At 42.2% G+C, this 23,465-nt stretch overlaps 2 protein-coding genes and 2 long non-coding RNA genes across 8 annotated transcripts; 2 read left to right on the plus strand and 2 right to left on the minus strand.

Moving 5' to 3' along the window:
• The first annotated feature begins 51 nt into the window (after window positions 1-51).
• Window positions 52-23,349, plus strand: LOC135933016 (tyrosyl-DNA phosphodiesterase 2-like). 4 transcript variants are annotated; one of them, XM_065470863.1, is made up of 7 exons: window positions 52-73; window positions 6,581-6,663; window positions 6,753-6,938; window positions 7,072-7,163; window positions 21,830-21,948; window positions 22,033-22,203; window positions 22,290-23,349. In XM_065470863.1, the coding sequence occupies exons 2-7, from the start codon at window positions 6,611-6,613 to the stop codon at window positions 22,569-22,571; spliced, it is 903 nt and encodes a 300-aa protein (XP_065326935.1). In that variant the 5' UTR covers window positions 52-73; window positions 6,581-6,610; the 3' UTR covers window positions 22,572-23,349. The 4 variants fall into 4 exon arrangements, with proteins under 4 accessions (XP_065326935.1, XP_065326933.1, XP_065326937.1 ...); XM_065470861.1 differs by lacking the exon at window positions 52-73 and adding an exon at window positions 5,561-5,598; XM_065470865.1 differs by lacking the exon at window positions 52-73 and adding an exon at window positions 5,609-5,749.
• Window positions 2,790-4,921, plus strand: LOC135932717 (tyrosyl-DNA phosphodiesterase 2-like). Its single transcript, XM_065470312.1, has 6 exons — window positions 2,790-2,842; window positions 2,932-3,093; window positions 3,225-3,316; window positions 4,155-4,273; window positions 4,352-4,522; window positions 4,609-4,921. The coding sequence occupies exons 1-6, from the start codon at window positions 2,790-2,792 to the stop codon at window positions 4,888-4,890; spliced, it is 879 nt and encodes a 292-aa protein (XP_065326384.1). The 3' UTR covers window positions 4,891-4,921.
• On the minus strand, window positions 10,424-11,849 carry LOC135933018 (uncharacterized). Of its 2 annotated transcripts, XR_010573673.1 has the most exons (4): window positions 11,701-11,849; window positions 11,554-11,586; window positions 11,096-11,249; window positions 10,424-10,636 (listed from the first exon to the last, which is right to left on the minus strand). It is a non-coding gene; the product is annotated as an uncharacterized LOC135933018 (long non-coding RNA). The 2 variants fall into 2 exon arrangements; XR_010573672.1 differs by lacking the exons at window positions 11,554-11,586; window positions 11,701-11,849 and having other exon boundaries at window positions 11,096-11,407.
• On the minus strand, window positions 11,972-13,366 carry LOC135933019 (uncharacterized). The gene is made up of 3 exons (XR_010573674.1): window positions 13,139-13,366; window positions 12,366-12,477; window positions 11,972-12,054 (listed from the first exon to the last, which is right to left on the minus strand). It is a non-coding gene; the product is annotated as an uncharacterized LOC135933019 (long non-coding RNA).
• Window positions 23,350-23,465: the final 116 nt, after the last annotated feature.

Consider the following 23,465-nt stretch of genomic DNA (forward strand, 5'->3'; position numbering starts at 1 on the left):
AAAATCTGTCGAGCTGATCTGTGGCGTAGTGGAGAAACTGTCGACTCGTGCTTTATTTTACAGAAACACAGAGGTATGATACCAGGTAGAAGAGTTTAAATATACATATATATGAATTAAATGATTTAAAATATGAAGAGGCTACGCACATATTGCAGACTGAAAGTTATTTTGGTCAATAAGACTGGAAAAGAGCTACAATTTTATAAAAAAAAAAAAAAAAGGAAAAAAAAGTTCCGCCTATTAATGCCAGGAAGAGAAGTCGGAAAACTTGCCAGTTGTTTAAGTTAACAAACTTATAAACATAACTCTGACATTCAGGCACAGAGAGTCTAAAGAGTTATAATCAAGCAGCCTATTCATGTTTAAATTTGCATAACACAGTTTTAGTTTTTTTTCTTTCAGCTGTAGTTCGGAGGGTATTTAATGGCCTGAGAGCAACGAAAGAATTAATGCAACAACATGATTCAAATGTAATATTAATGTCTACCTGGAATTAATATCCACACGTACAGAATGGGGATTGGGCATTAGGGGGTTTGTAAATATGAATGGAGATAGAACAACCTATGAAATTTCTTATGATGTATTCCAATAGTATTTAAGCACATGTGGTCTTAGTGTGGTGCTGGTGTTGTTGGGGCTGAGTTGTGTTGGAATCTGTCTGTGGAGGGTGATGTCCAGAAGTGTTTGTCTTGTTGTCTGGTGAAAAAATAAATGTGCTTCACTTTCAAAATGCCTTTTGGACTTGTTATTCAATCATTCTCCTCCTGGACCCCTCTACCAAGACCAGCTGTCTGTATGACCAACTCAGTCACCTATAACATCTCTAAGTTTCTGGCTTCAATCCTCAACCCGTAGGTAGGCAGCTCTGAACACCACATCCGGAACACCTTGGATTTTGTTGAGAAGGTGAAAGATGTCATTATAGAGGCAGATGAAACAATGGTCTCATACGATGTTATCTCTCTTCACTTGTGTTCCAGTCACGGAAGTGTTGGAGGTAGTTTGTAAGAGATTACAGGATGATTCCAACCTCAGCAACAGGAACACTCTCAGCATCGACCAAGTGTGTTTGCTTTTGGAACTGTGTCTTAATTCCACCTATTTCACATAAAATTGCAGTACTGCAGGCAGAAACATGGGTGTGCCATGGGTTCCCCAGTTTCACCCATTGTGGCTAATTTGTACATGTAGAAGTGAAAAAGAGAGCTTTGCTATCCTACCCTGGAACACCACCAAGTCATTGGTTCAGATATGTGGATGACACCTGGGTGAAAATCAAATCTCAGGACGTACCACAATTCACGGATCACCTTAACTCAGTGGACCAACATATGAAATTCACCAGGGAGGATATGAAAAGTGACAGGTTAGCCTTCTTAGACTGTGAGATTTCCATCAGTAACAGGGAATATTTAAAAGTTGATGTGTATTGTAAACCTACACATATGGATCAGTATTTAAGGTTTGACTCTCATCATCCACTGGAACATAAACTGGGTGTCATCAGGACGCTGCAACACAGAGCGAACACCATCCCCACTGACACAGCGGGGAGGGAGGCAGAAGAACATCACATCAAGATGGTTATCCCAGCTGGACATTTGTCAAAGCTGGGAAAGCACCTAAAGAAAGTTCCAGCCGATCCAGGAGAGAAAGACAACCGCTGCCTAAGCGAAAACCTGTAGTGATCCCGTATGTGTCAGGAGCATCGGAGCAGTTGTGACGCATTTTTTCTAAACACCGGGTCTCTGTGGCTTTCAAACCCCAAAACACGATGTGAAAATATTGGTCCACAAGGATCGGGTCCCCCGACGCAAACAGAGTAACATAGTGTACGCTGTTAAGTGCCAGGAGGATTGCCAGGATTTATACATCGGGGAAAGCAAACAACCTCTGGTGAAGCGGATGGCACAACACAGAAGAGCTACCTCGTCAGGCCAGGACTCTGCAGTCTATTTACACCTACAGGCCAGTGGACACTCTTTCAATGATGAGGATGTACACATCCTGGACAGGGAGGAACGCTGGTTTGAGCACGGAGTCAAGGAGGCCATTTATGTGAAAGGGGAAAGACCATCTCTGAATCGAGGAGGGGCCCTAAGGGTACATCTTTCACCATCTTACAATGCTGTGACTGCAGCCCTCAGCCCGCTGGTTTCAGTCATTATACAAATGTACTGTTTATAAGATTGGGGAAACCTGCAGATAGCGGACACTGAAGAAGTCACTTGGATGAGTGACGAAACATTTCTCCCACTGAAAACGTTACGTCCAGATGAACAGAATTAACTTTTTTGAATGCTCTCACTGACATTAATGAAAATAATGTTGGGCAATTTTTATTAAGGACAGAAATGTTTTCTTCCCCTCTTTGGTTAATATTTTTAATTTTTCTGATAAAGTTTTTAATTCATAAATGTAGTTATTTCAAAGCCAAATCCGTTTGGAAAAGTAAGCTCTCATGACTTGCTTATATTTACATATTGTGATACTTTCTGAACCTCTGTTGTTGCTTTCATTGCTTTGTCTGTTCATTGGCCTTTCTCTGTATGCATGTTTATTTAAGGTTGGTATAAAAAATATTAAACATTGATAGAATGGGTGGAGCTACAACATGTAAACATACTTTCAACCATATTTGGGTTGAAACCAAGGACATGAAAAAAGTCATATACACATACTGGGAAACTGCCTGGGTATATTGGCAACCAAGCCCTGTTTAATTGTGTGTGTGTGTTTTATGACTTAAACAGTGCATAATCTTCCTGTGACCTTTAGTAGACATGGAGAGCGACTCTGAAACACACAGTGGTAAAGATACTACTCCAGATGACTGGTAAGTCTGCTGTCAGCTCTTCTATGTATGGTTAAGTTTACCTATGACTCTTTGTATTTTAGCTGACTGACCCTGTAAAAAACTTCCAGGATGGATTTGGCTGATGACAGTCATGCTGACAGTCCCGCTGCTACACAGAAACCCTCAGAAAAAGAGGATTTTAAACTGTCCCTGATCACCTGGAATGTGGACGGGCGTGATTTGGAAAAACGTCCAGAGCGTTCCATAGGCCTGGTTAAATATTTAAACTTGTAAGTACCTGTTACACTTTTCACACTTTTAGACATTGTTTCGAGAAAATATTGTTGGAAATGCAACATTTTCCTTAAGGCTGCACATATGTGACATTTAATATTATTAAAGTAAATCTCTGTAAATACAGACACAACCCTGATGTGGTGTTCCTGCAGGAGCTCGTTCCCCCTTATGTCCAGTTCTTGAAGGAACAGCTCGTAAACTACCTGATGATTGAAGGTACAGTATGTCAGATTGATACAGGTAGGAAAGGCACCGGTATGAATGATCAAATGGTGATTAATGGCTGAATGCAGCTGAGCTGCTTTGCTTTAACTTCATGTAACACATGAAGAGAGCTGTTAAGGACTTTAGTCAATATTAGTAACATCTGTGTTCTTCCTTCACTGTTTTTATAAAACCTGACTTTTGTACTGAGACTACATGCTTATTACTGTTGTGGGACAGCTGTGTGGCAAACTGTTCATGGACCCAAATTCAGGACTTGCCAGACAAACTAAACTCAAAAGAAGGCTTTATTAGCTGGCAGAGTAATACTTGAACAAACTCTAAGGGCTTAAGTACACATGAGGTAATCAAGGAGATAGGACACACCAGTGAACACAGGTGAACAAAAACTGACTAATGAGACAGGGGACGCAAGACTGAACAACACACACAAGACAAAAAATTCCAGGAAGTAACACACACACTGAGACACAGACTAAGGCGCATGAACTAAAAACTGAGACTGGGAATAAAAAGACATGGAAACACACAACAGACTGGAGAGGCAAAAGGACAAAACACACAGAGAAAAACATGCGAACAGGACTACAGACGTATCAACAAGACAAGACAGGGAACATATGCAGACACAGAGACACAACAGGGAAAACAGGGATCACCAAGGGAACTAAGATCAACCAGGGAACAGAACTAGAAACATCGATAACAAAACTCAGAAGACCTAGGAACTAATACTCAAAGAATAAACAAATCATTGACTAAAGATTTGATTTGAAGGTGAACCAATGCTTAAAAGTCTCCATCTTTCTCTTCCTTTTGTGTTGATCAGGTGGTCGGAACGGTTGCTTCACAGGGATGTTGCTGAAAAAGTCACGAGTCAAACTTGTGGAGACCGAGATAGTACCTTATCCCACCACTAAGATGATGAGGAACCTGCTGATCACTCAGGTGTGTGCAAAATCATCTCAGATATTTTTTTCGTGTTCATAAGTGATGCTCAGGAACATTTTCGTTTCCAAAAATCAGGTGATCGTCAACAGTCAGAAGCTCTGCCTGATGACATCCCACTTTGAGAGCTGTAAGGAAAATTCTGCAGAGCGTCTGAAACAGCTGCATGTGGTGAAGCGGAGGTTGAAACATGCACCTGATGATGTCACCGTTGTATTTGGGGGAGACACAAACCTGAGGGATGCGGAGGTCAGACGCTGCTCCTTCCACTCAGATACAGCCAGTAATCTTGTAACAAGTAATCACAGTAATTCTTTTCTCTGGACCCGTCTTAGGTGACCAAGGTGGGCCTGCCTGCAACTGTCTGTGATGTGTGGGAGCGACTGGGCAAGCAGGAGCACTGCCGCTACACGTGGGACACCTCTGCCAACAACAACAAAACTTTTCCCTTTGTTGCTCAGTGCCGCTTTGACAGAATCTACCTCCGCCCGGCCATCAGACGTGGAGCCCCTCGTCTGGCCCCTGATCACATGGCCTTGGTGGGACTGGAGAAGTTGGACTGTGGCCGCTACACTAGTGATCACTGGGGAATCTACTGTACCTTCTCAGCTGAATAGAACTACACAAAACAACCAAAACCATGACAGTTAAGCATTTTATTTTAGATCAGCCGCTCTTTAAATCACAGTAACGCTATGCAGGAAGATGTTCCTCACCTTATTTTAATCAGTTTTATCCTCTAATGCAGGGGTGGGCAATCTCAGTCCACGAGGGCCGGTGTCCCTGCAGGTTTTAGATGTGTCCTCGAACCAACACAGCTGATTTAAATGGCTAAATTAGCTCCTCAACATGTCCTGAAGTTCTCCAGAGGCCTGGTAACGAACTAATCATGTGATTCAGGTGTGTTGAGCCAAGGTGAGATCTAAAACCTGCAGGGACACCGGCCCTCGTGGACTGAGATTGCCCACCCCTGCTCTAATGTGTGTCTGCTTAAGTGTTTTATGTGGTTAAAATGACAAATTAAAATATGAAAAGCACCAATAAATTACAATGTCTTTGTTTTGATATGAACTGGAACATTGATGGATGAAAAGTCCATTAACAGAAGTTTGACAGCTCTTCAGCTTTTAACCTTGCTACATGATCTTCCTCAGTGGATGGAGTTGGGACTGAAAAACACCACACACAGCATGAGAAACCCTACTGGGATGTCACTCTGTATGTAATACAAGCATCAGGCCACTAGAGAGCAGTACACAGTTCACTAGCAACTGTTCAAACACTGACTTACAGGACTGAAAGAAGAGTTATGGGAAGTCGTAATGGTGAGTCCAACTTTTAACAGCTGCTCACGTATGCCTGAAGCTGTTGATCCACTGTTTTAACAGCTACATGCAGTAGCATCCATCGATTCTCTTCTGTTTATCCAATTCAGGGTCCGGAGCCTATCCTAGCTGTTTTAAGTCAAGTCGCGGGGTACACCTTAGACGTAGCAAAAAGTGATTTGTTTATTATGTGTAATGTCTTTACTTACATCAGTAAATATGCTTTCGTGAGCAGGATTTACAAAGGGGGTATATATATATATATATATATATATATATATATATATATATATATATATATATATATATAAAAAACATGCTATGGAAGAATCTATGACCTCGTTATTGTACCTACGTTACCAGTACAGCGCTTTTTGTCCACTTAATAATGTTGTTTGTGGCTCAAGATGACCTGATATCATTCACGAGGGATACATTTGACATGTAATTCACACAGGCTAACAAGTCATTTACAGCAGTTTAAATGCAGACAGTCACCTTTTTTCAGGTTAACTGGTTATATTTGTTGAAATCCACTCTGAGTGTTCCAGATGTTGCATCCGCCGATTCGTCATTTTCACTGAATGGTTGTCTCATTCGGCCAGTGTGCTGTTCAGTCAGGCGGTTTGCTCCTAACTAAACTGTATCACTAGTTTACGTGGGCGTGTTTCCTCAATCAGCTGACCGAGTGAACAGGATGTATGCAGGTAAACTCGAGTTTCTGTCGCGCTGATCTGTGGTGTAGTGGAGAGACTGTCGATGCCTGATTCACTTCACAGAAACACAGAGGTACGATACCAGGCGGAAGAGTTTTGTTTCTTTATGTTCAAAGCATACTTTGAACAATATTTGTTTGCAACCAAGGACACAAAGACACAAATAAACATACTGAGAAACTGCCTGGGTGTATTTGCAGCCAAGCCATTTTTAAAGTTATAGTAAATGAATAGAAAGCATAACCTTCCTGTCACTTTTCTTTCAGAGAGCCTTGAACTAATTTGTTGAAGCAGACATGGAGAGTGACTCTGAAACACAGAGTGGTGAAGATACTACTCCAGATGACTGGTAAGTCTGCTGTTTGTTCTCCTACGTGTGGTGAAGGTTACCTATGACTCTGTGTGTTTTCCTCGACTTACTGTGTGAAAAATTTGCAGGATGGAATTGGCTGATGACAGTCCTGCTGCCAGTCCAGATGACAGTCCTGCTCTCAGTACTGATGCCACACAGAAACCCTCAGAAAAAGAGGATTTTAAACTGTCCCTGATCACCTGGAATGTGGACGGGCTTGATTTCGAAAACCTTCCAGAGCGTTCCATAGGCCTGGTTAAATATTTAAACTTGTAAGCATGTGTTACTTTTTTCACACTTTTAGGCATCGTTTGGAGGAAAATGTTGCTGGAGATGCAACATTTTTGCTAAAGGCTGCACGTATGTGACAGTTAATATGATTAAAGTAAATTTTTATAAATGCAGATACAACCCTGATGTGGTGTTCCTGCAGGAGCTCATTGACCCTTATGCACAGTTCTTGAAGAAGCGGCTTGTCAGCTACCTGATGATTGAAGGTACAGTATGTCAGATACAGGTAGGAAAAGTACAGGTATGAATGATCAAATAGTGATTACTGGCTGAATGCAGTTGATCTGCTTTGGTTTCATTTGGCTTCACGTAGTGTCACACATGAAGAGAGCTTTTAGGGACTCGATATCAATAACATCTGCGTTATTTGTTAACTGTTTTTACAAAACCTGACTGTTGTACCAAAACTACCACCTTATTACACAGGCCATGGAGTAAACTTTAGAGAAGCTAAATAGTTTGGGCCTGTTTTGGTTTTCCTGGTTTTCTCTCATATCCACCACACTGTATGTATTGTTACTATGATGGGTTCAAACCTAATGATTTGAAACTGGAGAAGCTAAGTAGACCCTGGGCGTCAAAGCTCGGGCTTCAGGCTCAGGCGCTAAACACTCAGTTTTGTGTATTTTTTTCTAGAAATAGTAAGTCTAGTAAGTCAGAGGTAAGGCTGCTTAAAGGGAGAGGAGCTATAACTCGTTTTGTGTCCAAATTTCAACCGTCTAGCTCTTGATTTGAGTTGTTTGGTATTCTTTTCTTGCTGAGAGTTCAGGAGACAATCTAGCAGTTCACACTATTTTATTATCAGGCAGTTAAAGATTTGGTTTGCACAGCTGTGGACTTCTCAGTGTCAGGCAGTCTGCACACAGAGAAGCGAAGTACAATTCATAATTCAAAGTATATATTAGACAGTTGAAAACAGGAATTGTTTTCAACTGTCTATTAATGGGGAGATGCCGTGGTTTAGACTTAGTGCCCCCTGATTTGTTGTCTGCTGTGTCCTTCCCCATGACAACGGTCATTAACACTAGAAGTCCCAGGCTTTTCTAACCCTCTGTCAGCCAAGTGGAAGCTAACTTGGCTAGTCTGTTAGCATCAATTCATATGTAAATTGGGTCGTTACCTGAGAATTGTGGAGGGGAGTGGGGGTGTGTGAATGATTGCGGATTTCTAACTGCAAACTGCCTCTTTGTTTGTGTGTGGGGAGGGGGAACTGCTAAAAGCTGTGAACTTCATTTTGTGTTCGTCCTGATGTATTCTCAATCATCCAGGAAAATAAATCTCCAAAAGATTTATTGATAAAAACAGTACAAAAAACCCAAAAAATATTTCTACAAAAACAACCATTTGTACACATATTTACAGATACTAATAAAAGTGAGTGAGTACATTTCAATCACTCACAATCCTGGCACTGCCATGGTATCTGTAGTCTGCATTTACCACATGTGTATCTGTAGCAGTGAACACATCGAACAGTGGCATGATTGTTCTTGCATTTGTGTTTGACCTGACACGTGGCTCTTTTTCCAGGGCTAGGTGTGGAGGGTTGTGTCCGAAGCAACTGTTCTTTTCTTGCCTTCTTCCCAGCCATATGAGAGTTAGCCAACTCTCTTGCAAACTCCACCAGGAAGTCCACACGTCTTTCCTGCGTCCCGGTGCATGCTTGATACAGCACATGTGCATTCAGTGCTGCCATGTCAATCATGTTATAGGACCGTGTACTCCCGCACCATCTGGTCCATCACATCCACGCCACACTTTGTGGTGTTGTAAAGGGCGACAGTGTTTGGCTTCCTTTTGGTGGTGTTATCAGTCTGAACCACGCTGTGCATGCTGCTAAGAATATAGACTGTCTTCTTCCGTTTGGCTGCATACGCCGTCAGCGTGGCAGCAGAGGTTGAAAACACCTAAGAAATAAGATAAATTGTTATTTCCATAGCACTTTTACACACAATGAAACACATAAACATAGAACCACAAAAGACCTGCAGCCTACCTGAGTGGTGAATTCATTGCGATTTGTGTATCTAGCGGATTGAGGAATTTCCCGGCGAATCTTGTTGACTGTGCCGAGGATGGTGGTTTTCCGTCTAAGAAGTTTTTGCGCAAGTGAAAGTGATGTGAAGAAATTGTCCGTGGTAACATTTCTGCCCTTGTCTAGGAATGGTTCCATCAGCCTCATCACTACATTTTCAGACAGTCTCTCCCCACTGGGACGATTGGGGTCCTTGCCAAGATATGTGAAGACATTGCAAATGTACTTGGATTTTAGGTCGCAGGCCACCCAAAACTTGATCCCAAACTTGTCAGGTTTACTTGCAATATACTGCAGGAAACAGCACCGAGTCTTTGATCTTGATCAAAGATCTTGATCTTGCGGGGGGTTACTAGGGTTCCATCACTACGTGACTGCTGGTCAGCAAACCTGGGAAACCCACAGATCATTGGAACTATGCCGCGTAACCGCTTCCAAGACATCATGCAACACCTATGCTTTGATGACAGGTCCACCCGCAGTGATCGAGCAAAGACTGATAGGTTCGCTGCAGTTTCCAGTGTGTGGGGATCATTTGTCACCAACTGCATCACGTGCTACAACCCTGGTCTACATATCACCGTTGATGAACAGCTCTTCCCATCAAAGACTCGGTGCTATTTCCTGCAGTATATTGCAAGTAAACCTGACAAGTTTGGGATCAAGTTTTGGGTGGCCTGCGACCTAAAATCCAAGTACATTTGCAATGTCCTCACATATCTTGGCAAGGACCCCAATCGTCCCAGTGGGGAGAGACTGTCTGAAAATGTAGTGATGAGGCTGATGGAACCATTCCTAGACAAGGGCAGAAATGTTACCACGGACAATTTCTTCACATCACTTTCACTTGCGCAAAAACTTCTTAGACGGAAAACCACCATCCTCGGCACAGTCAACAAGATTCGCCGGGAAATTCCTCAATCCGCTAGATACACAAATCGCAATGAATTCACCACTCGGGTAGGCTGCAGGTCTTTTGTGGTTCTATGTTTATGTGTTTCATTGTGTGTAAAAGTGCTATGGAAATAACAATTTATCTTATTTCTTAGGTGTTTTCAACCTCTGCTGCCACGCTGATGGCGTATGCGGCCAAACGGAAGAAGACAGTCTACCCAGATAGCAAGGAAACATTGAAACAATGTTGAGTCAATATCAGGCGACGTCATTGAAGCAACGTTGAAGTGTGACGTTGACCCAACATCACTCTTGCCCCCATTTTTAACGTTGAAACAACGTCAGGTTTTGATGTTGAATCAATGTTGAAACCTGACATTGATTCGACGTTATTTTCTAACACTGTTGACATTGAAACAATGTCAGATTCTGATATTGAAACACTGTTGAGATATGGTATTGATTTTCCACCTCTTTCGCACAGTTGCTTTTTATTGAAAAAAAAACAAAAAACCAAAAAAGGTCAATAGACATGTATCATTTGCAAAATACTTTATTAAAAGACAAAGTTTCCTATTTACATTTCTATGTTTCACGTCACTTTTTATTATTTACTCCGGGATGGGGATGGATGATGTGCTTCCTGCGCGCCACCCGTACGATCTGGAGCATATCTGAGCCATTTCTGGACTGCTTGAGCAAAGACCAACTCAGACATAGAGTTCGCCCCTACCTGCTGCGCCAGGCCATCTAGGACAAAAAATAGACACACACACAAAAAAAGGGAATTAGAGCACATGAATAAGCTCTTGTTAATTGTCTTCAGCAGGGAGAAAGTATGTAAACTCCTAGGCTGATAAACATGAAAGTCACCAGGCGGAAATCAGCAAACTGCCGCATTTGATTCCCAAAGAGCTATAAGCTGAAAATGCGATATGTCTTAGCATGGTGTGCCGTGTATCCTTTAAAAAAAAAAAAGAAAACATGGGGTCCTCGGGCTGTACAAAGTGTACAACCCGAGGACAAAACAAGCCGAAGACCAAAGACTCCATCTCCAGATTAACCGGACATGAAAGTCTTGTTATTAAGAAAGACAAAGTAATATAGCAAAAAACAGACATAGGAAATGTGAAACGCACCCAGCACATCAATTGATCCCTTTATTGTTCACTTTAGGCTCATAAAACTACAATAAATGTTAAAACTTACCAAATATGCATCTGCACAGCGCTGTCTCTTTAAATGCCCTTTTTTGCTTTGTCTGGTCCTTGTTTTTTTTCCCCTGTCCAGTTGAGTACAGAGGCCAGCTCCTTTGTAATGGCATAAACCATCCAGCAGCACCAATCAACGCAAAGCGTCTCACCTATAGACACATTTTAAGAGATGGAATTAGCGAGTCTCATGTCTTAAATGTGTATGCAAGTGCTTGTGTGTTTACTTCATGTAATTGATGATAGAAACATGTCATTTGGTTTTCCCTAAAGCCTGGTTTTCAAGTCATACAAAGAATAAACCAAAGTATTGGCAGTACAATGTATTTCTATTCCCTTTTGTTGGATATTCATTTGTTAGTTCTTGTAACTGCTAAAAGTGTTTACTAGTTTTTGCCTGTCACATATATTTGTTATACCATGTAAACTGTGAAATTCCAAGATTTTCAAACTTGCCTTGTAATAGTGGCTTCACAGAGTCTCTGGAATCTACAGAAAAAAAAAAATCACAACAAGATGACATTCAGGAGTATAAACTGGTGTTTTGAAGATAAGAGTACAATGACATTGTGATGCAGCTTTAAAGCTTTTTTAAAAGCATACCATCTATAGGGAAGACATCAGACTCTGCATGCTGGGGAGATCGCAAAGCTGTGTCGGTTTGTGCCGGAGTGGCGAAAGGTGCCGGAAGCTGGGTGGGGCATTATGATGGTTGCTATCAGTGGGCTGGGGGGCAGACTGCGGAGTGATGAGGGCTGTTTAGAAAAAGATCATTTTTTAAGTATTTAAGAATACAGACAACTTGTCAAAAAAGTTTCCTCGTGTCAGACACAGATATGTACACAGACACTAGACAGTATTTTATTACCTGGTATTTTCACTCGAGGGGCCTGGGGAAACCGTTTTTTTGTAGGCTGCTCATCCTCTGAGTCCGTATATGTGTACAGGGGATTTGGTCTAAAGAAAAGAAATTAAAAACGGTCTTAAGTAATTGTAAATATGCTTTTGGCATATTGTTTCCTAAAGTTAGTTTGATTTCTAACAACACACACAGGAAACAGAGACGTGCAAGAAGGTACAGTATACAATGAATTTTTGAAGTGCACAAGTGTACACGGCTTTGCATTTTTAAAAAGTTTACAAACTTCCACTTTTTGGACTATATTATGTGGTGATATTGCAGTATGCAAGCACCACAGATATGTATAAAAGACAAGATCATAAATTCTTAACAATCAAAGATATGTTTGTGAATATAAAGGTTTTACTTGTGCTTTCTTTTAAGACTGGTCTGGGTTTCTTCTTCGGACTGAAGGTCAGACGTATCACAGCGTTCACGTGGATATCTCTGAAGACTGCGTTCTGCTTCGTGAAATGTGCCTGGAAATACAAACACAATGTATGGCCAGACATACATTACGTGTGGACAAAAGGTGCAAACGCATAGAAAAATCAGCGGTTTCAAAAATACGCTGGTACGTGTGGACGTAGCCTTATTCATTATTCAAGGCACAAACGGAAAGTCATGTACGCGTGCAACGTAAAGTTAGTTGAGCGTGCAACGTACAGTCACGCATGCTGCGTGAGCATTCAAACTGAGTCTAAAGTTTTCGTGTGCGCATTGAAGCGAGTGCTCTCCAATCATCAAAAGTAACAAAGTCATTGAACACGTTTATACAGTTAACTTTACGTTTATCAATCATATATCACAGATTTAGAATTTTTTGTAGTACTAAGCAACTACAGAGCGAAAGTCTGGGTCAAGCGCCGAGGCGACGGCAAGAACAAAGGAAACCTCGAAGCGTTAAAGCTAGCTTTGTAAGGGAATATAACGAAGAAATTATGAAACAAAAATGTTTTCTTTGTTGATATACTTTGTTCGCAGTGCAATTTATTTGTTGCCGGATTGTAAGAAGTAGACACAATTTAAATAACAGTAAAAAAAAACTCGTTAATGTACAACATTAACAAGTTTTTTTTTACTGTTATTCAAATGCAAACATGGAAATACCGAGTAGGAAAAAAAATCATTCATTCTTACCTTATACTAATCATGGTGCAGGCCAGTGCAGTGCATGAACTGATGCCTTCTCCGGTCAATTCCGCTGAGAGTAAATTAAATGTCCCGCTCTACTGTAGAAGACAATGAATACCGGGGGAGGGGGGGGGGGTGTACCAATGTGAGAGGGGTGCTGCGGAATAGTCCAAGTGATCGCTGCTTTAATTTCCCGGTCAACTATACATAAATTGCACGTAGACACGATTTTTTAAAGCTGGTGAACTAGACCAAGTCATTGATAACAAATGAACAATAAATCTACTTTCTCTGGTACTTTATACCCGATCAGTTGCAATGCAATTTAATGCTCAACTACAAATCGATGGTTTTTGATGGTGACCGGAGCCGAATGATCGTCAACTATAAATAGACGTTTTCTCGATGTTGTTGTTGTCACCTGGTCGACTATAAATAGATCAAATATCAATGACAAAAAAACAACGGTGAATCAACATCGTTACAACGTCTCTATAGTAAGACCGTCGGTTTACCACAGTATTTCAACGTTGTTACAACATTGGCATTTCAACCCCGACCATATACGACGGTTCGGATGAAAAATCAACATAGATTCAATGTCGTCTTGCTATCTGGGTATATTCTTAGCACCATGCACAGCGTGGTTCAGACTGATAACACCACCAAAAGGAAGCCAAACACTGTCACCCTTTACAACACCACAAAGTGTGACGTGGATGTGATGGACCAGATGGTGCGGGAGTACACGGTCCGCAGAGGAACACGGCGCTGGCCAGTTGCCGTGTTCTATAACATGATTGACATGGCAGCACTGAATGCACATGTGCTGTATCAAGCATGCAACGGGACGCAGGAAAGACGGGTGGACTTCCTGGTGGAGTTTGCAAGAGAGTTGGCTAACTCTCATATGGCTGGGAAGAAGGCAAGAAAAGAACAGTTGCTTCGGACACAACCCTCCACACCTAGCCCTGGAAAAAGAGCCATGTGTCAGGTCAAACACAAATGCAAGAACAATCATGCCACTGTGCGATGTGTTCACTGCTACAGATACACATGTGGTAAATGCAGACTACAGATACCATAGCAGTGCCAGGATTGTGAGTGATTGCTGAAAATGTTGAAATGTACTCACTCACTTTTTATTGTTATTTGTAAATGTGTGTACAAATGGTTGTTTTTTTATTTTTATTTTTGTACTGTTTTATTAATAAATCTCAGCAACAAAGGAAATACACCCATGTGTGTTGATTTCTCCCTAAGGCAAACTGAAACACAAGTTTCCTTGTGGCTCAGGAAACTAACCACTCCAAGTGGTTCAGCATGGCCCCACCTTATTTACATAACAAAAGCAGCTGTTCACAGGTGATTAAGGATATTAGCTAAAAGCCTACCAGCCATTTGGCTCGACGGTGGGTTTTATAGGTAGAAAAGCCAAATGGCTCTTCTCTGGGACTTCTAGTGTTAACCTCCAGTCAGGGATCTTACCCTGTGGGAGAAAACCCCTCCCTACCTCTACACTCAACTCTGTCTATCCCTCTTACTTAACCCTTCACACCGTGGCGTTAATGCTTGTATCCTTTTAATGAGGAGTGTATCAACTCTATTATTGTCATACATTACAATTAATGTTAAACAGAAGCTTTATCGAAAAACGGATTTCTAACAAATCCCTCCTTTCACACCAACAGGTGTGAATCCCATTAATGCAGATCCTTTGACTCATTCTTCCAGGATTCCCAGCCAGGTGTGATACCTTTCTCTCTTAAAAATGCTTTTTAAGCATTCCTTTCTCTGGATTCTCACCACCTACCCGCTCTTCTTAATCTGAGTCTCCACCCTTCTGTTTATTTTCAGTTGCTCTTGGAGTGTAAAATTTTTATTTTTATTTTTATTTATTTATTTATTTTTTTTGTCTGTCCCATTTGGTTCTTTAGCCGTCAGAATTGTTGTCTGAAGACCAACAAGGATACCAAATGGATTTATTTTGCCAAATGGATCATCATGGCATTGCCGTATTGGTCCATTTGATCAACCTTTGTTGTTATTATTTATTTTATTTTCAGTTGTTACGGACGGGACAGACATGACTGGGGCATAGGAAAGGGAGAAAGAAAGAGAGGAAGGAAAAGAAAAACAGAAGGGAAGAGGGACAGTGAGAAAGGGCACTTAAAAAGACAAAGAAAAAAAATCTCCTGCAAGCAAAAAAAACAAAGCAACATACTAAACACAACACCATCACGTTAATCTAGCTAAGTGTAAACAGCAGTAAATACTAAATATTGAATGTTGTTGTGCAGCACACAGGACAGACAGCGCACAATGTGCTTTGAAGTAGCAGCTAAGAAAGGTGTAGTTTATGTCTATGAACAGTGAACACCCGTGTGCACACCTGTGTGGATCAGCGCGCTTGTATTCAAAAGGTTTCCCCATGTAACGGTCTGCTAGAGGGTGTAGAGAGCCATAGCCCCGTCCCCCAGGGCATGAAGCAGGCATGGAGGAGATCCAGGCTCCAGACATCCAGAGGCCCCAGAGTGCGAGAGCCCAAGGAGGACCACCGGAGGGGCATCCGTGCCACCCTCCTGGGAAGGGCTGAGGAGATCCCCAGACGAGGGGTCACCCAGTAGCCACAGAGCAGAAGCCAGAGGGGGCTGCACTGGCGTGCCCGCCGGCTCTGCCGGCAGCCAGCTGTGCCAGAGTGAACCGAGCCGCAGGCCCAGAGGCCGGAGGCCCGAGGGCCCCCTTTGCCCCGGAAGAGGCCTGACCGAGCAACAGGCGCCAGGACCCGCCAAGTAGCCACCGGGAGTGAGCTGGTGCATACCTGAGCGCCCAGCCCCGGACACCAAGAACCACCAATGCACCAACCCCTGAGGACATCAGTCATCGGCAGGGAGTGTGGTGAGGGGAGATAGACCTCCACACTTTGAGGCAGGTGGAGGCAAGCAGACCGCCCCAGGCTCCGCAGCAGCAGGGAGGCCAACACCTCCTCCCAGCCCCCCTGCCCCGATGGCTAGTAGAGAACGGGGGTGTGTGAAGACCCCATACCTCCCTCCTCCCGCTCATGTGTAGTGTTGCTGCGTGTTGTTCTAAAGTGCATTTAAAACAAGGGAGGGCATGGTGCTGCTGCCAGAGAGCAGCAGGTGTTAGCATGGCCCCTCCCGAGAACCCTCAATGTCTACATGGATTTAAAATTGAGAGGTGGGCACCGGCGCCAGAGGTAGGGTTGAATACACAGACCGTACACTGGACGCCGTTAACGTGGTCACCCTCAAGGCCCTATATATATGTGTGTGTTATGAGAGTGTGAGGAATGTGGATGTCTAAGTTGTGGAATAAAATTGAGGCACAGGTGGCCAGAAGGGGACAGAGGGGGGGGGGAATGCCTCCCCTGCACCCTGGTGACACACCCGTACCCCAAGGCCCTACCTGTGTGGGTGGGTGTGGTGGAGCGGGAAGAGGGAGGCAGCCAGGGATGGGGAGGAAAAGAAGGGAGGGGCAAGATGCCCCTCCCTAGGGCCAGCTCCCCCGCTGACCCCAGTAGGCACCCCCGTCTTCTGGTACCCATCAAGGCAAGGGAGCCCAGGCCCATCCAGACCGGGGCCTACGGCAGCAGCACCGCCAAGCCCCACAGGACCCGGGGCAGCCCACCCTACCCCACCGCAGAGGAAACTGTACCCACCCCAGTGGAGTGTAAAATTTGTATGCAAACATAGCAGTAATAATACAAAGGAAAAACTATCAGATTACACATGGAAATATGAAATAGTATTAGTTGCTCAACTGCAAAAAGACAAATTTATAGTTAAATTAATTTGTTCATTTATGAGAGACTGTTGTCGAGTTAAGGAAGCCATTTGGTGTGAGACATGTTTATCAAACTATATCATTAAATCCATCAGCCAGTGTTTCTAATTTAGTGACCGTTTCTGTACAACAACCATTAGCAGCAACATTGTTAGGGATGAAGGTACAACATACATCACCAAACACACACCCTCCTTTCATGCCGTTCTTTTTTGCCATGTCATGAGACTTCTTACATCCATTTGTTTTCATGTAGCTTTAGGTCCACATCTAGTGGAATCAGCAACCCTTTACTGAACATAATAAATTTAATTTATCCATCTGTCTTTATCGTCGGTGTCTAACAAATGTTCTAAGAATGGTTGCCATGGTGTGAATTTGCTTGTGTGCTTTATACTTATCAGTGACCTGTCCAGGGGCACCTATGACGTGGCACGCAAACACTTTAGAGTCAGCCTCAAAGATGTCCTTGGAACTGTACCATGAGAGGATAGTGCCTGTGACTGAACCAGTGGATAAATGAATACAACAAACCATGATCTAACTTTGATACCAATGCCTTTCAAAGTCTGAGGTAAAACCAGAAGCCGCCATGTGTTTCCACACAGCCACCGTACATCAAATACTTTTGATCTGGATTTTGCAGCAGAGTGACAGATCAGCATTTTTCTATCTATGCAGTGCTTTGTGATTTTTACTGTTGTAAGGTAATCGGTTTGACATAACAGCATCAGTAACACTGTGATAACAGTTTAAAACATCCCAGTGGTATTTACAATAGCAATTACTGTGCCTACATCACTGGTGCCACTGGGGAAAACAAAGCAGTCAGTCACATTTAGCTCTGAAAGAAGAAGTTCATCCTTTGGGTGCTCAAAGCATGTTTGAGGCCCAGTGAAATCCCTTAATGAAGTGGAATGACCACAAAAGTCTAGTTTAGGGTTTCAGATGATGTGTCAGAATTCAGTAGATATGACGAAGGAATGAAAAGGTGTTGTTATATTTACTAGCATAATGAGGATCTAATGCAAAGCTTTCTTACGTGTCAGGAAGCAGTCTAGCTGCCATACAGAATGAGTATGAGTAATTTGTTAGTCAAGTATCTGTGAAATTTGCATACTTTAATTACTGTATTTGCTTTTAATAAAATCAGGACTAGAGAAGAGTTTGAAACACAGCAATTCATATACAGCTTTTCTGTGTTTGTGACGTTTGGAGAGTCATGTGGATGTATATCATCAGTAAAATTATTAGAAAAGTCACACCAATAACCACCATAACAGAAAAACATACTGAACCTTTCAGGCAAAACCAGCCTGACTGTCTAATCAGGTGTTATCTACGTTTCATTGCTGATCCCTCCCGGGTGACTCAGAGTCTCACTCTGCATGTCGCTGAGTTGAAGCTTGGCACGCTCACGTTGGAGGAGGGCGCTCTTTCACCCCTCACTCTTGTTCCAACGCAGCCGAAGGTTGAAAGGGCAGAGCACGTCGTAAACCCTTGTTGTCTTCCTCAGCGTCAACATGGAAATCCTTCAACCCTTTGCGTTATTACTGTGGTACTAAAGATCTCTGATCAGCACCCAGTCTCCCAGTCTGGAATTCCTCACCTTGGGATGATTTCTTGCAGTAAGGCTTTGGCTACTGCACCTGTATCCAATTTACTGGAAAGGAAAATTTCTAACCATTTTGAGAGCATATCAACAAACACCAAGTGATATTTTTACTTTCAGTTTTTACCCTGAGTTCAGTGACCTTTACTTACAGATTATCAAAAGGCTTATCTGGCTTAGATATTGTACCTGTAGAGTTTTAATACCTGTACGTTTATTGTTAGCTACACAAGTAATAGAACAATTTCAAAAATGTAAATTGCTGCTGCTAAGTAAATCTGGAATCCCTTTTCTTGTGTAAGTTGTATTTGTTGTACCTTCCCTCCTTTTGACACATGGTCCTGTGTCAATTTACCATCATTAGCAGAATGAGTAAAAGAAAAAGAAAAATCTTAGTTACGCTGGTTCTTGGGCAATATCAGGGCTTGTCCTTTGGGGTAGCTTTGCTTCGATTTTAGGAGATGAAGTTAGTGTGTTTTCATGTTAATGCTGTGGTCTAGTTCCATATTCTGTTTAACTCCTGCCTTTGCCACTGCATCTGCTCTATAACTGCCTAGAAAAACAGAATCTTTGAGTTACTGTGAACTTCACATTTACAAACAGCTCTAGTTTATTGGAGTAACCAGGCATCCAGCACTACGGCCACAAGTTTGTCATGTGCAATGGATTTCCCTGAATCAGTTAAAAACTATTGTTTCCATGATATACCAAAATCAAGTATCGCCTCATGTGTTTATCCAGAATTACTGAAAATGGTGACTGATCTTAAGTGATTTCACTTGCTTGTTTTAATGCTACGGGCTTAGCAACTTGAGCTGAATAGTGATATAATAATGAGCCTAATGCTAAGATGTTCTGTGACCACTGCACATCCTGCTTTATTTTCACTGGTGTCTGGGTTGCGTGACGCCGAATCATTCACAGAGACCTTCAGAATAAAGTCACATCCGTTTCTACTTCACTGAGGGACTAGGCAGGGTTGCTGTTTGTCCCCTGTGCTCTTTGCTTTTGCTATGGAGCCTCTGGCCATTGCAGTTAGGAACAACTCTGACATTGTAAGCATATCCAGTGGTCCTGTCGAGTCCATCATAACTTTATATGTAGATGATGTGGCCCTGACACTGTCAGATGCCAGGCTCTTTTTGCCTCCCCTGCTTTGCCTCATCAACAAATTTGGGCAACTTTCTGGCTACTATTTAAGTTGAACTTTCAGGACCTCATTGATAGTATTAAAGCTAAGATAGATAAATGGACACTTCTCCCACTTTCTTTAATTAGATGTTTCAGTATAATTAAAATAGTGGTACTTCCTAAATTTATTCATCTCTTCCAAAACATTCCCAAACATTTTTCTCACCTCATAATCTTTTAAAACTATTGACTCTATCATTATGCCTTTCTTCTGGGCAAATAAATCCCATAGAATTGCGAAGGGAGACTTGCAGAAACCCACCTCTGAGGGCGGATTAGGCCTCCCAGTTTTCAGCCACTATTTATATGTTTGCAACGCCAGAACGTGGGTTTTCTGGAATAATGCTTCAGCTGTTCCTGCTGTTCAGATGGGATGCGGTCCACCCTGGCCTTTTTAGAGGCGCACAACGCTAAATCCATTTTTGCTACATCGCTTGATGCTATTCTGTTTTCTAAACCAAACATACCTTCCAAACTTCTCAGTAAAAACGTTTTCCTAGGTCATTATCCTAGGATCTTAAAGCAAGTTAGGGGTGTTTTGTGCCTTCCAGACCTATCCATTTTTGCCCCCATAACTCAAAACCTTTCTTTTTTACCTTGGATGATGGACTCTGTTTATAAGTATTGGTCAGAATTAGTTCTTCACACTATTAAGGACCTCTACATCGACAATTGTTTTGCTTCATTTGCTCAGCTGCAATCAAAATGTATCCTTCCCTCTGCTCATTTATTTCGATACTTACAAATCAGGAATTTCATTAAACACTCTTTCTCCCATCTGGACCAGCCTCCTGCTCATAGTGACTTCTATGATTATTTGATTAAAAATCCTGCTTCCAAACACCTAATCAGCCAGTTTACTACACTTTTTACATTCACAGCACCTACATACCACATCAGGGATGCTTGGGTTGAGGACATGGAAGTAGAGATATCGGATGCTTTATGGGCCAATGGGTTGAAGAAGATTAAAGACTGCTCTGTTAATGCCAGTTTATTCTGTGAAGGACTTTGAACTTATACAGTTTAAAGTCCTTCATCGTTTGCATTTCTCTAAAACAAGGCTAGGCAGTCTTTGTCCATCTATTTCCTCATTGTGTGATAAATGCAAAGCAGTGGAAGGAACCCTTGGCCACCTTTTCTGGTCCTGCTCTACACTCAGGAGTTTCTGGGAAAAGATATTTAATATATATAACCAGAATTATGACTTAAAATTAAAGTTGGATAGTATACTTGCAGTGCTAGGCTGCTCCCTAACCTCATTGGCACTACGACTTCCTCTTCAGAAAGCCTTAATGTTTGGCATGATTGTAGCTAAAAGACTAATTCTTAGAGCCTGGAAATCACCGTCTCCTCCCTTGTTTAGGGTTTGGCTAAGTGAGATGATTGCATGTTCACACCATGAATTCCATTATTGCAGATCTTTTGAAGAATATGAAAATTTTTTGGAAGAATTTTGTAGTCTTTCTCCTTCAGTATTCCATTACTTTATACAATGTAGCAATTCCACTGGCAGCAAAACAGCCCCAGAGCATGATGCTACCACCATGCTTGACAGCTGATACAGTGTTTCTAGGTTTGAAAGTCTCATCTTTACTCCTCCACACATACCTCCTGTCATTGGTCAACCTTTTCTCTCACCTGACCATAAAACTTTTTACCAGAAACAATTTGACTTACCCATGTGGGCAGCCTCAAATTTAAGTCAGGTTTAAGGGTGTGGATTTTGGAGCAGGGGCTTCTTTCTTGGTCAGCAAGCTCTCAATCACTAAAACAGGTTCAGAGATCCTGGTGTTTCACCAGTTTCCAGTTCATGCAGGTTTGAACTCCTGGACATTCTAACTAATTTCCTCTCGTCAAATTGTGACAATTTTTCTAAGGTCTGGAAGAAGATCCAAAATGGTGACACTTGGTAACATGAAGGGATGATCGTGGAATCTGCAGTTTTTTAGAAGTGGCTCTAACTCATGTAAATGTGCAATTCCCTTTTCAAATCCCCAGCCCATGATCACTGGTATAAATGAGAACCTACCTGTCAGTGGACTTGTATTAAAATAGCTTTTGTTTTGTCTTCTTCTTGTGTTGACCAGGTTCTGAGGAAGGTTACTTCACAGGGATGTTGCTGAAAAAGTCACGAGTCACATTGGTGGAGAGTGAGATAGTACCTTATCGCACCACTAAGATGATGAGGAACCTGCTTGTCGCTCAGGTGTGTGCAAAATCATCTCTGATATTTTCTGCATAAGCTCTAATAAATATGATGCTCAGGAACATTTTCCTTTGCAAAAATCAGGTGATCGTCGATGGTCAGAAGCTGTGCCTGATGACATCCCACTTTGAGAGCTGTAAGGCCAATGCTAAAGAGCGTATGAATCAGCTGCATGTGGTGAAGTGGAAGTTTAAACATGCACCTGATGATGTCACCGTTGTGTTTGGGGGAGACACAAACCTGAGGGATGGGGAGGTCAGACACTGCTCCTTCCACTCAGATACAGCCAGTAATCTTGTAACAAGTAATCACAGTAACTGTTTTCTCTGGACCTGTCTTAGGTACCCAAGGTGGGCCTGCCTGCAACTGTCTGTGATGTGTGGGAGCGACTGGGCAAGCAGGAGCACTGCCGCTACACGTGGGACACCACTGCCAACAACAACAAGAAAGCTTCCTACCCTGTTCGCTTCCGCTTTGACAGAATCTACCTCCGCCCGGCTATCAAAAGTGGAGCCCCTCGTCTGGCCCCTGATCACATGGCCTTGGTGGGGCTGGAGAAGCTGGACTGTGGCCGCTACACTAGTGATCACTGGGGAATCTACTGCACCTTCTCAGCTGAATAGAACTACACAAAACAACCAAAACCATGAGAGTTAAGCATTTTATTTTAGATCAGCTGCTCTTTAAATCACAGTAACGCTATGCAGGAAGATGTTCCTCACCTTATTTTAATCAGTTTTATCCTCTAATGTGTGTCTGCTTAAGTGTTTTATGTGGTTAAAATGACAAACTAAAATATGAAAAGCACCAATAAATTACAATGTCTTTGTTTTATTATACACTTGCACTGATGGGGGGAAAGTCCATTAGCAGAAGTCTGACAGCTCTTCAGCTTTTAACCTTGTTACATGATCTTCCTCGATGGATGGAGTTGGGACTGAAAAACACCACACACAGCATGAGAAACACTACTGGGATGTCACTCTGTATGTAATACAAGCATCAGACCACTAGAGAGCAGTACACAGGTGAATAGCAACTGTTCAAACTGTGACTTACAGGACTGAAGGAAGTGTTATTTGAAGTCTTAATGGTGAGTCCAACTTTTAACTGCTGCACAGTATGACTGAAGCTGTTGATCCACTGTTTTAACAGCTACATGCAGTAGCATCCATCCACTCTCTTCTGCTTATCGAATTCAGGGGCCGGAGCCTATCCCGGTTGTTATAGGGCAAGACGCAGGGTACACCTTAGACATGGTAAAAAGTGATTTTGCCACATGTGTTTGTGTTTTATGTCACATTAAAGGAAATAATATTTGGCATCTTTTATAAAGGACGGAAAGCTCCCACCCCCGGTAATATTTCTAATTGTTGGAATTGTAATTAAGTTTGTAATTCATAAATGTAGTTATTTCAAACCTAAATCCATTTGGAAAAAGTCAGCTTTGTTTGCTTTTCTCTATTCATTATTCTTTATCTGTATGTACATTGATTAAAGTTTGGGTAAAAACGTTA

Source organism: Pelmatolapia mariae, linkage group LG22 (assembly GCF_036321145.2).
Source record: "Pelmatolapia mariae isolate MD_Pm_ZW linkage group LG22, Pm_UMD_F_2, whole genome shotgun sequence".
Lineage (NCBI taxonomy): Eukaryota > Metazoa > Chordata > Actinopteri > Cichliformes > Cichlidae > Pelmatolapia > Pelmatolapia mariae.

Bases quoted from the DNA above. Each gene is read 5' to 3' on its own strand.
- LOC135932717 (XM_065470312.1), top strand. From the start codon at position 2,790: ATGGAGAGCGACTCTGAAACACACAGTGGTAAAGATACTACTCCAGAT. The intron at 2,843-2,931 runs GTAAGTCTGCTG...AAAAACTTCCAG, and splicing joins GATACTACTCCAGATGACTG to GATGGATTTGGCTGATGACA. The intron at 4,523-4,608 runs GTCAGACGCTGC...GACCCGTCTTAG, and splicing joins CAAACCTGAGGGATGCGGAG to GTGACCAAGGTGGGCCTGCC.
- LOC135933016 (XM_065470863.1), top strand. From the start codon at position 6,611: ATGGAGAGTGACTCTGAAACACAGAGTGGTGAAGATACTACTCCAGAT. The intron at 6,664-6,752 runs GTAAGTCTGCTG...AAAAATTTGCAG, and splicing joins GATACTACTCCAGATGACTG to GATGGAATTGGCTGATGACA. The intron at 7,164-21,829 runs GTACAGTATGTC...TGTGTTGACCAG, and splicing joins CAGCTACCTGATGATTGAAG to GTTCTGAGGAAGGTTACTTC.